The sequence below is a fragment of the Humulus lupulus genome, chromosome X (assembly GCF_963169125.1).
Source record: "Humulus lupulus chromosome X, drHumLupu1.1, whole genome shotgun sequence".
NCBI classification, from domain to species: Eukaryota; Viridiplantae; Streptophyta; class Magnoliopsida; order Rosales; family Cannabaceae; genus Humulus; species Humulus lupulus.
The window spans coordinates 171,028,685-171,046,352 of NC_084802.1; the positions used below are offsets into that span (position 1 = coordinate 171,028,685).

A 17,668-nucleotide genomic window follows, 5' to 3' on the forward strand; every position below is an offset into this window, starting at 1 on the left:
TCCAAGAACAGTGATCAATGAACTGGGGTTCATGAGTTTCACTAGCTATCAGATAAATACAATTGTGATGGATAACAACGCTCTCTTTCTCTCTTTGAATCTCTAAGCTCAAGCGTTCTAAAGCCAAAAGTCCCCCTCTTGAGCCCTTTCTTCCTTATTTATAGGCTCAATGAGTGTTTACATGGGCCAAAAGGCCTTAATTACACTTAATACGTGTGTATCTAAAGAATAATGAAATTATAATTAATACATAATAACAATATTGCATATTTGAAGGAAATAAATGAATCTATGCGACCAGGTTGGTCGCTCATAATTATGATGCCTTGACAAGCCAATGAACTTATGGCCGATGATCGAGCAGGTTACACTTACTTAAAACTGTCATGTGCACATGTAAACCAATCATGTCACGTCATCAGGTAGTTCGTTTTTGGATAAACAAATATATTTTTTAATTATTTTTTATTTTAAAATTAATTAAAATAATTAATTAATTATAACGTGACATTGATTTTAGATGGTTACGTTGCTTCACGTTGACGGTTACTAGAATTGGGAATTAAGAGGTTTTGGTTAAAAAAAAGGAGATTAAGTGGGGCAAAAGTAAAAAAAAGAAGTTTTGACGCTAACTACTCGAAAGAAAAAAATATTGTGTGAAAAAAGTAAATATTATTTTTACATTAACTATTGGACAACATATGTATGTAAAGTAAAGGCCGAAAGGGGTAAGTCAGAAGAGGAAGTAAATAGGAGGAGAAACAGGTTTAGTTATGTCTTGTTTTTTGTTTCAGTTTTTTTTTTTAATTTAAAAAAATATATTCGAAGGCGTCGCGCTGTGTTGAGTTTGAGTTGAGACAACCGAAAACCCCCAAAAATCAATTCATTTCATTTATAAATCAAAATCAAATCAAATCAAAATCAAAATCAAAACCAGTTTTCCATTTTCATCATCAAAACCCAGAACAACTTAAACCTTTTATTGCGTTACGTTGCTCCTACGCTCTCATTTTTCTATTCTCATCATTACTCTCTCTCTCTCTCTTTGAGATCCGATACAACAGGAGGAACAATCCATATTCAACTAATTCTTTGCTTTTCTCAGATCGATTATAACTTCATTCTTAAGGTAATTGCTCCTTATTATTCTTCTTATTATTATTATTATTATTATTATTATTATTATTATTATGTATGCATTTCGTACAGATAACGTTTGGATCTGTTATTTTTTCAATACCTGGATTTTTTTTTAATGGGATTATATTTGGGTTTATTACTTGTTTAATTAGATGAAATGATTATCGATTGGGATTTATGTATAAATATTTATTATATGTTGAATTTTGGTCGAGAAAAGGTAGAGATGGCAGAAGATAAAGGCGTTGGAGAAGGAGAGAAGATAGAATCCGGAACGACTCCAACAGCAACAACAACCACGAGTGAGATTGGGATGAAGAAGAAGCGTAAGGGAATCTTTTCCAGAATTTGGAACGGAATCTTTAGAATACACGGCGATGATTTTGAGAAGCGCCTTCAGTATATTTCTAAAGAAGAGGCCACTGTTCTTGCTAGAATGAAGAGGAGGTCCCAAACATGGAGGCGTATGATTAGACACCTTATTATATTTTCTGTCATTTTTGAGGTACCCCTTTTCTTTCTTTCTTTCTTTCTTCTCTCTCTGTCGAGAAACGTTTTATTACGATGATGCCAAATCTATGTATCTTGATTATACCAAACATCTTAATGTAATTGCCTTGTTTACTCAGTTTTCTGTAGTGTTGTGAGTGAATGTCTCTGCATTCTATCGATATGATGGTTTGTTTGTTAACTTTGTTTATTCACACTTTTTCTTTTTGTTCTTACCAATAAGCAAATGAAATGTTTCAATTCTCAGGCTATTGCAGTTGGTTATGCTATTGTAACAACGCGAACAGCGGATATGAATTGGAAAATGAGAGCATTTCGAGTTTTGCCTATGTTTCTTTTGCCTGCTATCTCTTCTCTTACTTATTCGGCATTTGTAAGATTTACAAAGATGTGTAAGTTTCCAAATAATAGCTAAATGTTTTCTTCAGTATGTCATTTCCGCATATATGGATGGTTCAGCCCCTGGTTTGTTATTTTCAGGTTGATTACATTTGAGTTTTAGGGTTTTTGGGATATTATTTTACCTAGGTTCCATAGGTTAGTGGATTTATTCTCAGTCTTACTTTCAGAAGTTAATTTGTATATCGTGTTATGGTGAGAATGTTGCCAAAGATTTTTTGAGATAAATAGAAAGAAAACAAGTACATTGCAACCATCCCACGTCCTTTTTCCCATAAAGTTTTGGCAAGGAATTTCAATTCAATATAAAATTTCCTTTCTTACTGTTTGCAATGGTTAATGTCTTAAATGCTCATATACAGTTTTGGCTGTTGTTGTTTTAACTTGCTTGATTAGGTCTCTATCTGTTAGCTAAAAAATGCTAGTATGTTAAGATAAAATGGCTGAAATGCTAGCGCTTGTAATAACTTTTTGACAGCATGATAAGCTATAAAGGCTACTAGATGCGGCTCAAGGGCATTTTAGCTAAGTTCCTTAGCACGTTGTATGACAAATTTGGCTTGGATCTTCATATTTTGATGCTTTCTTTTGTCTGTGCTATCTATGTCCATGTGCTAGAGTAGAGTCTAAAGAGAGTGTTTGATTATAAAACCAATATCATTTATATCTTAGCAGCTTAAACTTTGGAATTTGTGAATTCTATACACGGATAAGTACATATTTTTTCAAGTTTGATAATAATGTAGCTTAATAGAGTGTGCATTATGCCAATCCGTCTTCTAACCTGTTCTGTTTAATAATTTGGTGTGTGTGTGTGTGTTCATCTTTCATCCTGTTTCCTGTTGTTGATGTTTTACTATATTAGTATACCAATAAATTGTATAGTGATATTTTGTGGTACTACTTGATGTTTCAGGTGATCGCAAGGACCAAAAGACTTTGGAAAAACTCAGGGCAGAAAGGCAGGCAAAAATTGATGAGCTTAAAGAAAGAACGAATTATTACACTACTCAACAACTAATTCAGGTGATGATTAAAAAAGCATGTAATGATTGTTTGATTGCATTTGCTTGAGTTTAGCATTTTGTTGATTTGCCAATGTTCCATTGTGGTGAAAACTGAGGCATTAGTCATTATTTTATTTATTTGTATATTTTGATACGATTTATTTAGTTGAGTTGCAGATAAGTTTACTTAACGGAATTGGAGGAAGCTTTTGGGTTATTCTGGGACATATTGCTTCTATTGTTTCTGAATTTATTAAAGTTCTAAGTTCGCTTCTTAAAAGTTGTTAATTTTAGTTCATTTGTTTTATTTTTTCAAAGATCAATAATTTTTTTTACTTTTTTATAATAAGTGTCTTTTAAATGTAACAAATAAGATTTTGCTATCTTGCGTTTAAGCAATGTTTTCTGTTCCTAAATTGGGTTGACCGTTGTGGAGCCTGCAAATAATTGTTAAACTTCAAAGTATGCTATGAAATCAAATTGCTTTTTTAAATATATATATATATACATATATATTTGCCAGATGAAACAGGTTTTCTTTTTAATTCTTTTGCGTAGTCCATATGCATTTCTCACATAGCATATTTGTCATTTGATAATGTTATGCCGGAAGGTCTATCATTTGCATGTGATAATGAAGGCAATCTCTTTGATGCAGAGATATGACCCTGACCCAGCAGCAAAAGCAGCGGCGGCAACTGTTTTAGCATCGAAGTTGGGTGCAGATTCAGGTCTGAAAATGTTTTTGGGAGATGAACCTAATGTTCAAGCTCCAATTGGAAAGAGCAAAGATGTAGAACTTGTTCAGTCTGGTGGACTTCGGAACAGGAAACAACCTCACACTCATTCGGGTAGTGCTGGGAGCAGTCCCTTGCTTCATTCTGGTGAAGGTACACCTCAATCTCTGGAGAGTGAGGATCCCCAGACTTCTGAGCAGAGCCCGTTGGTTGTTAGTCATTACAATCCTCAAGGTTCCCCTGCTCAGGATGGAGGATGGATTGCTCGAATTGCAGCATTACTTGTTGGTGAAGATCCAACACAGTCGTATGCACTCATTTGTGGCAACTGCCACATGCACAATGGTGAGATTTTCGTTTAATGATATATATGCCCATTTGACTGATGTGCATCTGCAGACAAATGCACTGTTGCAACCCACTACTAGTTTGATTTTAACTATCGGTTAATTGGAGTGAGTTTTGTCTTCGCACAGGACTTGCTAGGAAGGAAGATTTCCCATTCATCACATATTATTGCCCACATTGTCAGGCCCTAAACAGGCCACACCAATCCGAAGAGCGTGTTTCTGGTTCTAGTACCCCTAATTTGGGATCCATCAGAGGCGCGGGAAGTAGTGAGGTGTTGAAGACTGCTAGTGTTCCTGCAAGTGAGAGTGTGGTCACAGGTGACAGTTCCATTATTAGAGCCATTCCAGAGAACAAAATTGAGGAATTGACCGAGACAACAGAGGATTTAGCCAGTTGAGAAGCAAGCAAGCAAACTAAAGTTTGAGGCTCAAAGTTGGATTAAGATGTTGTGCTGTTCACCTTGGCATGTAAGTACGGGATATTTTAGTTTTGTCGAGGTATTTATATGGGTTTGCTTCATGCTTTGGTTGGTGTCCAAGAAAACGTTGAGAGTCCGTGTGAGAAACCTTATGTGCTTTACTTTTCTTATATGATTTATACGTAGGTAACAACGTAAAATAGGTTGTTACATTCCTGTACATTGGTTGAGTATTTCATTCTAATTATTATCTTCTGCACCAGGTACTTCTCTAGTGTTTAAATTTTTGGAAAATTTTGTACCAGTGACGTTTCATCTTATTTAGTAATGTTTTTCTATTTGTAAGTTAAAAAAATTTAGATGACAAATGTTGTTTTGGTTTTATGCATTTTAGCTAAATATCATACTTATTTTATTTTAAATTTCAATAATAATTCTTTTATTTTACAAAAACATGTCAAAATTGATTTTGCCTTTATTTTATAATAATTAATATTATTAAAATTAATTTATTATATGTTTATTTTTAAATATAAAATAGTAATAACAGTTAAAACATTATACAAGTAAATTTTGTTTAAAAAGATACAGGAGTTTAAAACAGTATTTTGTCAATTTAACCATGGGTTTGCATTTAACTAATTAAAAACCAACAGTTTTTTGTTTAACCTTTTATCAATGATCAAAATTTGGCAAGCAAGCTGACTGGTGCTTTTTTTTTTTAAAAAAAAAATTATAAAGGGGAAGCTAAGTAGAGCTTTCACATAAAGGGATTTGCTTAAAGATTCTTTCTTAGTACAGTTGTGAAGAGCTCATCTCATAAGATATGGTTTGTTAACGTGTAATGACAGGTATTACTCTATTTTTAACAAGTTAGATATATATGGGTCAGTACTTAGTACTTAATGATTACATCAAATATATATCTATCGATGTGATTATTTTAGTAATTAACTAAAAATATTTAATAAGTAAGTTGTAATTTGATACTATATTATTTATTTAAAATATTTTGTTTCTTTATAAAATACTAATTAAGATTAATTTTATTTTAAAAATAAATTTAATTATAATTTGTAATTAATTAAAAAAGTAAGGATTCCCATATCTATCCAGATCTCCTTTTTTCTTTATTGTTCACGCTGTTGCTTTTGTTTATTTTATTCATTAAAAAAAACTTTGTTAGTTCTTTTGTTTTTAGTTAAAAAATATTTGTTTTTATTAATTTAAATTAGAGAAAATTATTATTTTATGCATGTCACCCATTTCATCATTAAAAATAATAAGAATAAATAATATTTTTGTCCCCAGAACCATGATCACTATATGATGATGTCATACGAATGATTCGCGATGTTAAAAATTCTCCCGAATTATGCACGTTACTGAAATATGAGACTTTTGTCAGATTTCGTCCTAAGTAGCTAACAGATTGATGATGTGGCATTTTGTTTGTTAATGTGTCACTACCATGTGTAGAATAATTAGCAATTTTATCCCCAAAACTTTGACCGCCACTAAATAATACCAATTTTATTAAAAAAAGTTAATTTTTTTCTAAAAATAATAATGAAATCCTTAAAAATTAAAATTTAATTAATAAAAAAAACCCTTTTTTATTTTTACAATATAAAATAAATCTATTTTAGAATGAAATTTTAAAATAAATACTAAAACAAAGAAAAAACCTATTATTAAAGAGGAGGACTGATGACGAAGATCTTAAATAAAAAAAATTAATTAAGAGAAAGAGGACGAAGGGGAATAAACTTTGTGTTTATGATTTATTTTTCACTTTTATTTTAAGATATATTTATTTTATATTGTAAAAGAAAAGAAAAAGTAAAAAAAAAATTTATTTGTTGTTAATTAGATTTTAAACTTTTAGTGTTGTTTATTTTCTTAATTTTTTTGTAAAAAATTAATTTTTAAGAATATAATTATTACTTTTAAGAAAAAAAAAATTTGGTTTTCTTAAGAAAAAATCTAAATTAGTTTTAATAAAAAAATACAATTTGGTAGTGGTCAAAATTTGGGAGGTAAAACTGCTAATAATTCTACACATGGTGTAAGAGATAATTATTTAAAGTTAAATATTAAAATTTAAATAAGAATAAAATATAAAATAGTTGAAGTTCTTACTTGCAAAAGAAAAAAATTAATAAAAGAAAGTAATTAATTATTAATTACATAATTATTATATTAATAAATAATTAATTTAATTATTAAAATAAAAACATTTTGAATGTTAATCTATTGCTACATGTTATAGCAGTCGCTAAAAATGTAACCTATTACAATCTATCATGTATTCATTGAAAATTTCTATATATATATATTTATACTAGTGTATGGCTCGTGCCTAAGACACGAGCAACCTGCTGACAGTGTTACTTTTTTTTTTGTGTTTTGCTCTTTGCCAGAAGTGTTAATAATATAAGTTTTATTAATATATAAGGGTAGTTTAGTCTTTTAGCCTCTCATTATTTTGGCTATATATTTTGTTGTTCATGTACTCTTATTTTTATCTCTTTCGACATAATGAAAACCTAGGGTCTATTTTGATTCTCTCTCAAATCTCCTTTGTCTATTTTGCAAAATTATCATGGTATCAAAGTAATGTTCTTGAGTACCCTCGATTTGGTTACCCTCGTGGGATTCGGGGCAACGCCCCGTTTTTTTTTTTTTTTTTAGGAATTTGGCTCTGTCTTTGGCTTTGATTTTGAGGTTTTCGCACCAATCTTGGGGATTTTGCACTTTGTTCTGTCTATTTGGATTTCGATTGTTCGTCATGGCTGGCGCAAAAGATGATTCGCTTCAGTCCATCAATGTGCAATTGAATGGGCAGAATTATTCGTATTGGCATTATGTTATGAAAAAATTTTTGAAAGGGAAATGTATGTGAAGTTATGTTTCTGGAACTTCCACGAAACCGAAGGACGATAAGGATGAGAGCTTTGCAGAACAATTGGATCTTTGGGATGCCAACAATTCGAAAATCATCACTTGGATCAACAATTCTATAACGCCCTACTACCTTAGAGCCGTTACTAAGTGAGTTTAAAATGTGCAATCACTCGCTAATCGAGGTTTTTAAAGCAAAAGTGTACTTAAGCCATAATCAGAGTAAAAACTTTAGAAATAACTCTTTTCCATTGAAAATCATAAAAGTTTAACACTTGGGATCCCAAAATACTGTTTAGAAATATTTACAACATATAAATACAACCAAGTCAGCTAAACGACAAAATCTAGGTTTTATTACAACCATCTCCCAAAACCCACTGGCTGTGATAGCCAGGCAGACCAAACATGTACACGCCGCCTCATGCTTGCTACACTCAAGGTTGGTTGACATTCACCTTGCCCTTACCTACACCACAGAGCATCCGTAAGCCGAAGCCCAGCAAGAAAACCCACAAATAGATAACATATGCAAAAATCAACACATAGCATATAAACAGGCCATCAATAGGCTAAACACATACGGCCAAGCCGACCCAGGCGCTTTACCAGGCCCTGGGTTTGCGGTCCACACCGTGAGGATGTCCCTGGTATCCTTTAGGGTCCTGCCCTGGCAGCTCGCACTCCACGTGCTCAATACTGCTCCCGGCCCCTTGTCGTACTCGACCTTGCACTCAACGTGCCCAACGCCGTTCCCGGCCACTGCCGACCTCGGCCTACACTGTTCTCGGCTCTTGCCGATCATTCACATAATTGCACTCATAGCATAATAAACATATACTGAACACTAACAATTCAATCAAAGGGCTACGCCCTGCAATTCAAACATATTGGGCTCAACCCTGCATACAAGCTCTATGGGAACAAGGGTTTTCTTACCTGCGTCCCGAGCTTCCCGAGCACCGATATCTCGAGCACAGTCCCTTAACTTGAGCCTTGCCGAACCCTAGTCACAACATATCAACAATACTCATCCATCAAGTTCTAGTCCATTAAGTAACTTTGAATCATGACTCTAACCTCCGGGACCTTGAATTCTATCAATCTGGGTGATAAAATCCATCCCGAGCCTTAACTACTGAGTTCCCAAGCCTAGACACACTTAAAAACTCAAACTGGCACTAAGATTCGCGACCCTACCCACAAGTGCCACGGCTAGCCTCGAAACAGAGGCTAGCACTTCACTGAAGCATGCACGGGCCGCGGCGCGCATCACCAAGCGCGGTGGCGCACCTCAAGCTTCTCAACCTCCCATGGCCGCGCGCACACACGGGCCGAGGCATGCCCCTCCTAGGGCCGCGGCCCTAGCCTCCAACCCAGAAATCTTCATCCTTTTCTTGCATTTTCTTCAAACCAATTCACCCAAAACCAAACTAGCAATCCTAGATAATTATCACAAAGGTTCTAGCCCAGTTTTAACATCAAAACCTATCAAGAACCAGCCCCCAAAACTCAGCCTAACAATCAAATCCCAATTCAAACTTAGCCCACATGCAACTTCAATATACAACCTTATACCAGCTGCAAAATTGGCTCAAATCAACATATTAAGAACTTACCTTGATGAATTATACTTCTGTGCAGATTCTCTAAATCCCAAGCTCAGCTTAAATCCTTAGTTCTTGGCTAATGGCCACCCAAAGCTTAATTCCCTTGAGTTTGTCTTAGAGAGTGAAAGAGAGAGAGATGAGAAACTATCTTCAGCTGGGAAGGAAAGGTGAATGTCGGTTTCTAAGTCTCCACTAGCTTCCTAAACTTTGTTTTATTTAACTTAAGCTTTAAGGTTACCTCAAGGCTCGGGGTACCAAAACGTCCCCGAGGGCAAAACGGTAAATTTCCCCAATATTCCCTCCTAGACATTATATCCTCCAATATATCTCCAAATATTTATTTCCATACCCTGATAACCCAATACATTAACTAATGCCCAAATTACCCCTCGACTTGCCCTGAGTCGGATTCTCAACCCCGTTGTGACTTTCTGGCTAACCGCTCCCCAGGACTGTCTCGGGCCGTGCTACATAGATAAATCACATACATATCGCATTTATCACAGTTATACCCCTACTATCCAAACGGGGCCCACATGCACATTTAACTCAACTAAACATGCATCTTTATCATATGTTCACATAAATTCACATATTAGCATATTAATTCATTTATTGCCCTCCAGGCACGCTAATCAAGGCCCTAAGCCCTATTAGCAAATTTGGGTCGTTACAAACTCGATTCAACAATCAATCGGTATCCAATTGGCGAAATATGAGACGGCGAAGGAAGTTTGGGAGCACTTGGAAAGGCTGTATACACAGCCTAATTTCGCAAAGCAGTATCAGTTGGAGATTGACATTCGGGCCCTTCAACAGAATAGCATGAACGTTCAGGAATTTTATTCTGCTATGTCTAATCTGTGGGATCAGCTTGCTTTGACTGAATCAGCGGAGTTACGGGCATTTGCCCCTTACATTGCTCGGAGAGACGCACAACGCCTGGTTCAGTTTTTGATGGCTCTGCGAGATGAGTTTGAAGGTCTTCGCGGAACAATCCTGCATCGCAGCCCTCTTCCGTCAGTTGATTCGGTGGTTAATGAGTTGTTAGCAGAAGAGATTTTCTTGAAGTCTCGTGTTGATAAAGGGGGGGCGGAAAAGGGGATTTTTCCATCTCTGAATCCCTCTATCTTTGCAGTTCGTCATCGGCCAGCCTCCAACAATCAACACAAGACTCAAGCCAAGGTTGGCTACGACGAATGCAGTTTTTGCAAGCAAAAGGGACACTGGAAGGCTCAATGTCCCAAACTGTTGAATAGGGCACAATCACCGAATCAGTCTCCTCATTGGAAATCTAGCAACAAACCTCATCGACCTCTTCCCTCTATGTCTTCGAACATGGCAGCTATTGTTCCACCTGCAGATTTTGGAAGCACTCCTAGTACCTCGATTGCTACACTCACAGAGTAGTTCCAGAAGTTCATTGCCTCGCAGCCACACGCCATGTCAGCCTCCTCACACATAGGTTTGCCTTCTAGTAGTACACCAGGTATATCTTCCTCTATATGGGTCCTTGATTCTGGAGCTTCACATCATATGTCACCTGATTCCAATTCCTTCTTGTCCATTAAATCAGAACCCTCTGTATCTGTCAGGACCGCTGATGGCACTCCCATGCCATTAGCAGGGATTGGCTTGATTTGCACTCCAAAAATGTCATTCTCTGATGTATATCATATTCCAAATCTTACTTTGAATCTTGTCTCTGTTGGTCAATTATGTGACTCTGGTTTCTCAGTTATTTTCTCTAATTCTTGTTGTTATGTGCAGGATCCTCATTCCAAGAAGCTAATTGGGACAGGCCGTAGGCAAGGGGCTTTACATTTTAGATGAGCTGAGAGTTCCTAATGTTGCAGCTTCTAGTGTCGATTTGTCTTCATTTCATTTAAGTTCGTCTTCGTCTAGTTTTTATTTATGGAATTCTCTTCTTGGACATGTATCTGGTTCATGTTTAAAGTACTTAGCTTCCACAGAAGCATTAGGAAAGTTACAAACCCATGATATTTCAGATTGTTGTGGTTGCAAATTGGCAAAACTTTCTGCTTTACCTTTTTATAAGAGTGTATCTGTTTCTCTTGCACCTTTTGATTTGATTCACTCTGATGTGTGGGGGCCATCACCCGTTCTAACAAAAGGTGGATCACGTTACTATGTCTCTTTTATTGATGATTATACTCATTTTTGTTGGGTCTATCTTATGAAACATCGTTCTGATTTCCTCGCGATTTATTATATGTTTCGTGCTTTTGTTAAAACTCAACATAATGTTGTTATCAAATGTTTTTGATGTGATATGGATGGTGAATATACCTCCAATTGTTTCTCTGAATTGCTTGCTTTAGATGGTACCTTACATCAAACCTCTTGTACCGATACACCAAAGCAAAATGGGGTTGCCGAAAGAAAACACAGACACATTGTTGAAACTGCTCGTTCTCTCTTATTATCTGCTTATGTTCCTAGTGAGTTCTAGGGGGAAGCCATTCTGACTGCAGTTCATTCAATCAATAGAATTCCGTCATCTGTCACTTCAGGTCTGTCTCCCTTTGAAAAACTTTATGGTCACGCTCCTGATTATTCTTCATTGAGAGTCTTTGGTTCCACATGTTTTGTTCTTCGTCCTCATGTTGAACGTAGTAAGCTTACTTCTCGTTCTGCTCTTTGTGTATTTCTTGGTTATGGTGAATGTCAAAAAGGATATCGATGTTATGATCCTTTTAGTCAAAAACTCTATGTTTCTCATCATGTTGTGTTTCTTGAGCATATACCTTTCTACTCTATTCCATCGGACACCCCCAATCTACACAAATCTGATCTCACTCGTATTGATCCATTTGATTCTTGTACTGTTGATAATCTTAACTCTGCAGATGTCGATTCTCAGCCTGTCGAAGTCCCTTCTGTCCCTACTACTGCCCAATATGCTTCTGAGATTGTGGATCCTGCTCCTCCTCCTCGCCACCCTCAAAGAATTCATAAGTCCACACAGTTACCTGATTTTGTCTACTCCACTTATTCTAATTATTTCTCTTCTTTTTTGACTTATATTCACCAACTCTCTGAGCCCTCTTCCTATAAAGAGGTTATTCTTGACCCTCTTTGGCAACAGGCAATGGTTGAAGAACTCTCTGCGTTGTTGTAACGACCCAAAATTACTAATAAGGCTTAAGGACCTTGATTAGTGTGTCGGGAGGGCATAATTGGAGGTTATGTGAATCAATAGTGTGAGAATGCATGTTTATGATTATTGGGTAAGCATGCGGGCCCTGTTCGACTGGTAAGGGCTTAATCGTAATTTTGGCCCGTTAGGACATAAACGTAATTGTGTGTGATAAATTGTTGAGACCACATTATTATGTGGATAGGTAGATATATATATGTGAAATATGTGAGAACCACATTATTATGTGGATAAATATGCAGCCGGTGACTTGGGGCGATCCTAGGGAGCTAGATAGCAGGAAAGTCACAACGGGGCTTAATGCTTGACTTTGGGCAAGTCAGGGGTACTTTAGGTATCGTGTAGTGACTTGGAATATCGGGTGATGAAAATAAATATATGGAGATATATTTGAGGTTAGAATGTTTTGGCGGGAGTACTAGGGAATTTTACTATTTTGCCCTCCGGAACGTTTCCGGTACCCCAAGCCTTGGGATTAGTCTAACAACCTAAGGATATACTTGGAAAGACTTAGAAAATACTAGATAGAAAATGTAAACCGACCTCTCAGCCTACTCTCCCTTCTCTCTCTTTCCTCTCCCTCTTAAGGAAGAAAAACTCTGATTTTGTAAAGGGAAACCAGCTAATTTCTGGGAATTGAAGGGGATAAGCTAGAGGATTAGCTCAAGAACCAATCAAGGACTGAATTAGAGCCAAGGTAAGCATTGATTTTTTGTTCTGTGGTTAGGAACTTTAAGAAAAATGGCTGAGTTTTGAATATTTGTGGTTTTGGCATTTAGGGTGGAATTTGAGGCTGGAACTTTGAAGCTAGGTCAGGGAAACTTGTGGAGAGGTGATATTGCAGCTAAGGTAAGTTTCAATTTAAAGTTTAATGGTCGAATTCTAGAAATACCATGGCTGGTTTTGAGTTTGTGGGTTTGAAATCTCATAAATTGGAATTGGGATTTTGGTGAGTGTTAGGCTGGATTTCTGGTTGGATTGCGTTGTTTAAATTATTCTAATGATGTTGTTATTAATTGGTTTTGAGTTGGGGGCTTTGGGATGGCTTAAGGTGAGGTTTAGAGATTGAAAATGGTGGATTTTTCTGGGTTCGAAGGGTCGGGCCGCGGCATGGTTCTTAGTGAGCCGCGGCCCTTCGAGGTTGTTGCATGCTGAGGAAGGAGGGCGGGCCGTGGCATGGTCCAAGCAATGCCGCGGCCCTTACCTGTTTTTGTGCCCATGGAGGGTTCTGTCAGGGGCCATGCCGGGGCGCTTAAGAGATTTTGGGATTTTGAGAATTTAGGCTTGGGAATTTAACCTAGGGTGCTCGGGGTTGAGTCTTTTACCATATTTGGTGAAGTTCAATGTTCTGAGGACTAGAACTTGGTTTAGAAGCTCATTTAAGATTGTTAATGGTATCCTTTATCTTGGTTGTGACTAGGTGCTAAGCTAGGGCTCAGGAATCGGATCGCGCTCAAGGAGCATCGCTTATAACTAGCTCGTTTGAAAGCCAAAGGTAAGAAAGCTGCACCTGATTATGTGGCTAGGTTGGGGCTAAGTGTTCCCTATATTTGTATGCATTGTTATGTGAATGTGATTAACCATGTGGACACGATGGAACTAAGAGCTCCCTACACATGTATATCATGTCATGAGATGGTATTATTATGCCATGGGACATGCGATAACCGGCCTAAGAGTGTCGGGATCAATATTTGCGCACAGGGCGTGGCTCGGCCACTGGTAGCTGAGGCAGCTTATCTATCACTAAGCTCGGTTAAGCTAGCCGGAGTCAGTGAGTATTACACTGAGGGCGGCCCAAGAGAGCCGAAGACAATGTATTAAATAGAGTGTGCGACTAAGGGCGCTGACCTTGAATATCATTTGATTATGATCGTGAATATTGTGTTATGAGCGTGATTTGTTGGCTGTTTGGATGAAAAACTATTAATCTGTTGTGTGATATTACTGATTGGATAAATGTTATGAAATGCTGAATTCCTGGTTGTGCACTGTGAAATATTTGATAAATGATGTTGATCTTGCTATGTTATCATGCTTTCTTGCTGGGCCTCGGCTCACGGGTGCTACGTGGTGCAGGTAAAGGCAAGGGTAGGCTGAATCAACCATGAGTTGGAGAGCTCTGGGGGCGAGGTGTACATTGTCAGCTGCTCGGCCGCCACGGTCGAGGAATTGTACAGGGACGGAAACCTAAAATATATATTTTGCCATTAGAGTGGCTTGAATTATTTGTAACTCTTGGAATTTGTTGTAACTAAGACGTCTAAATCCTGTTTTGAGTTTCCATGTACTAAACTGTCATTTTTAATGAAAATAGCCTGTTTGTGACCAAAATCTTTTATTCCTAATCTGTTGATGACATTGATTTCACACTTTGTTTAAATGACTTGATTAGCAAGTCTTGCACTATTTTAAACACACAGTGTAATGGTCTTGGTTATCCAGGGCGTTACAGTTGTACAAGACAGGTACTTGGGATATTGTTCCTCTTCTTGTGGGGAAGCGTGCTATTGGTTCCCGTTGGGTTTACAAGATCAAGACTAAGTCTGATGGGTCAGTAGAGCGGTACAAAGCTCGTTTGGTTGCTAAAGGCTTTGCTCAGGAGTATGGGATGGATTATGAGGAAACTTTCGCTCCAGTTTCCAAACATACCACTATTCGTACTCTCATTGCTGTTGCGTCTGCTTGACAGTGGTCCATTTCTCAAATGGACGTTAAAAACGCCTTCTTGAACGGGACTCTTCAAGAAGAAGTTTACATGGTTCCTCCACCAGGTGTTCCTCATAATTCAGGAGAATTTTGCAGATTGAAGAAGGCTCTTTATGGGCTTAAACAAGCTCCCCGAGCCTAGTTTGAAAAATTCTCCATCGTGATTACTTCTCTCGGCTTCCACCCCAGTGCACATGATTCAGCTCTCTTTGTTAGGTGTACTTCTTCTGGCCGCACTTTACTCTCTTTATATGTTGATGATATGATTATCACCGGTGATGATGCGAATGGGATAACGGAGTTGAAAACGCACTTGACTCGTGAATTTGAGATGAAAGATTTGGGTTCCCTACGATACTTTTTAGGGATAGAAGTAGCTTACTCTCCTCGTGGCTATCTTCTTTCTCAATCTAAGTACATTGCTGATATTCTCGATCAGGCTCGTCTCTCTGATGCTCGCACTGTTGATACCCCTCTTGAGCTTAATGCTAGGTATTCTTCATCTGATGGTGTTGCCTTGTCAGATCCCTCTCTATATCGCACTCTGGTTGGTAACTTAGTGTACCTTACTATCACCAGGCCAGACATCGCTTATGCAGTTCACATTGTCAGTCAGTTTGTTGCATCTCCCACTACCGTTCATTGGGCAGCTGTGCTTCATATTCTTCGATATCTTCGAGGAACTCAATTTCAGAGTCAGCTTTTTCATCTACGTCTACTTTAGAGTTACGTGCCTACTCATATGAAAATTGGGGTGGTGATTGTACTGATCGCAAATCTACCACTTGTTTTTGTATATTTTTTGGAGATTCTCTTATTTCTTGGAAGAGTAAAAAACAGACTGTTGTCTCTCGATCGTCTACAGAAGCAGAATATCGTGCCATGGCCTCCACTACCGCTGAAATTGTTTGGTTGCGTTGGTTACTTGCTGATATGGGTGTTATTCTCTCAGATCCCACTCCGATGCATTGTAACAATGTTAGTGCTATTCAGATTACTCGCAACTCCGTTTTTCATGAGCGCACAAAACATATTGAGATAGATTGTCATCTTACTCGTCACCACTATCAAAATGGGACCATCACTCTACCATTTGTCACTTCCGCTATGCAGATTGCCGACTTGTTTACGAAGGCTCATACTATTTCTCGTTTTCGTTTCTTAGTTAGCAAACTCTCGATGCTTCCCGCCAATGCATTGTGAGTTTGAGGGGGGATATTAATAATATAAGTTTTATTAACATGTAAGGATAGTTTAGTCTTTTAGCCTCTCATTATTTTGGCTATATATTTTGTTGTTCTTGTACTCTTATTTTTATCTCTTTCGACATAATGAAAATCTAGCCTCCATTTTGATTCTCTCTCAAATCACCTTTGTCTATTTTGCAAAATTATCAAGAAGATTCAAAATAATTTCAAATAAATGAATAAGTAAAAAAAAATATTTGCGTTTTGAATTTTTGTACGTGAAGAAAGTAAATAATAATATAAACAAATATGTCATAATTAATAATTAGTTTCTCTTGAGCTTGAAAATTGAATTGAATAAATTACTTATTGAATTTAAGTTTTTTTTTATTATTATCATTAATATTATTATTATTATTATTATTATTATTATGATGATGTATTTTTCCCTTCCTTTGGTTCTCTGACCATTTTTCCTTGTTTAATAAATTCATAGTCTTTGAAAAGATAACTTGGTTGTAAACTAATATTTTTCTAAATATTTCATGAAACTATTTACAACTTCACAAATAGTTTACTAATTTGGAAGAAATAAAATGCCTCATTCTCCCATTAAAAAAATAATAATGACTACATTGGAAATCAATAAATTATAGATATAATTATTCTTAAAAACTCTAATGATGTGTAAAGTAAAACTTAAATGAGGAGATTCAATAGAAAAGAATACTAACACACTTATTACATTAATACAATCAATTTATTTAAATGATGAAAAAAGAACACATTTTCATTACATAATTTAAAAAAATACTACTAAAAAATAAACCTCAATACAAAATAAGAGAAGAAAATGAATAAAAATAATAATAAAAAATAGAAATATTCGAATAAATTTTACTGAGTAATTAATTTAAGAAAAAACAAAAGTATACAATGATAGTATAAAAACATTACATGATGGACGATAGTTCTCCATAAGGAAAAAAAACTTGACAAAACAAGAAAATGTAACAAAAAATATAACAAGTAAATAATATTAATAATAAAAGATAATTGTTAAATTTTTATTTATTAAATAAAAGACAAAATAATGTAATACATAGTGTACATACGTGTGATGATTTTATGATTAAAGAAATATAAAAAAATGAAATAAGTAAAAAACAAAAAAGAAGGATGTGTAATTTATCACAAAAGATTTTGGTTCTGAAAATTCTCTTGAACAAGCCCAAACCTGGGTTTATATGGGTGTAGCAACCAATTATTTTGGCAACAAAAGCCTAATTGAAGCTATGACCCCGACATTAAATTATTTTAGAGATATATATATATAATATATATTTATATAGTATAGATATATAGGAGATTAGTTGTAAAAACACATGCTCTCCATTAAATTAGATCATATTATAAAATCAAGAATTTGGAGAAACAAATAAATATATATCTTATCGTAAAGTTATGGAAATAATTTTACAGATATAATTAAATGAGATTTATGAGCATATATAC

At 35.9% G+C, this 17,668-nt stretch overlaps 1 protein-coding gene across 1 annotated transcript; it reads left to right on the forward strand.

The window, feature by feature from the left end:
* The first annotated feature begins 791 nt into the window (after nt 1-791).
* On the forward strand, nt 792-4,900 carry LOC133807339 (uncharacterized protein At2g24330). Its single transcript, XM_062245598.1, has 6 exons — nt 792-1,129; nt 1,361-1,645; nt 1,898-2,042; nt 2,966-3,075; nt 3,715-4,138; nt 4,270-4,900. Exons 2-6 carry the CDS (start codon nt 1,367-1,369, stop codon nt 4,539-4,541), a joined length of 1,230 nt encoding a protein of 409 aa, XP_062101582.1. The 5' UTR covers nt 792-1,129; nt 1,361-1,366; the 3' UTR covers nt 4,542-4,900.
* Nucleotides 4,901-17,668: the final 12,768 nt, after the last annotated feature.

Coding starts and splice junctions, on each gene's coding strand:
- LOC133807339 (XM_062245598.1), top strand. CDS start 1,367: ATGGCAGAAGATAAAGGCGTTGGAGAAGGAGAGAAGATAGAATCCGGA. Junction 1,646..1,897: donor TATTTTCTGTCATTTTTGAG/GTACCCCTTTTC, acceptor TTCAATTCTCAG/GCTATTGCAGTTGGTTATGC. Junction 2,043..2,965: donor TGTAAGATTTACAAAGATGT/GTAAGTTTCCAA, acceptor TTGATGTTTCAG/GTGATCGCAAGGACCAAAAG.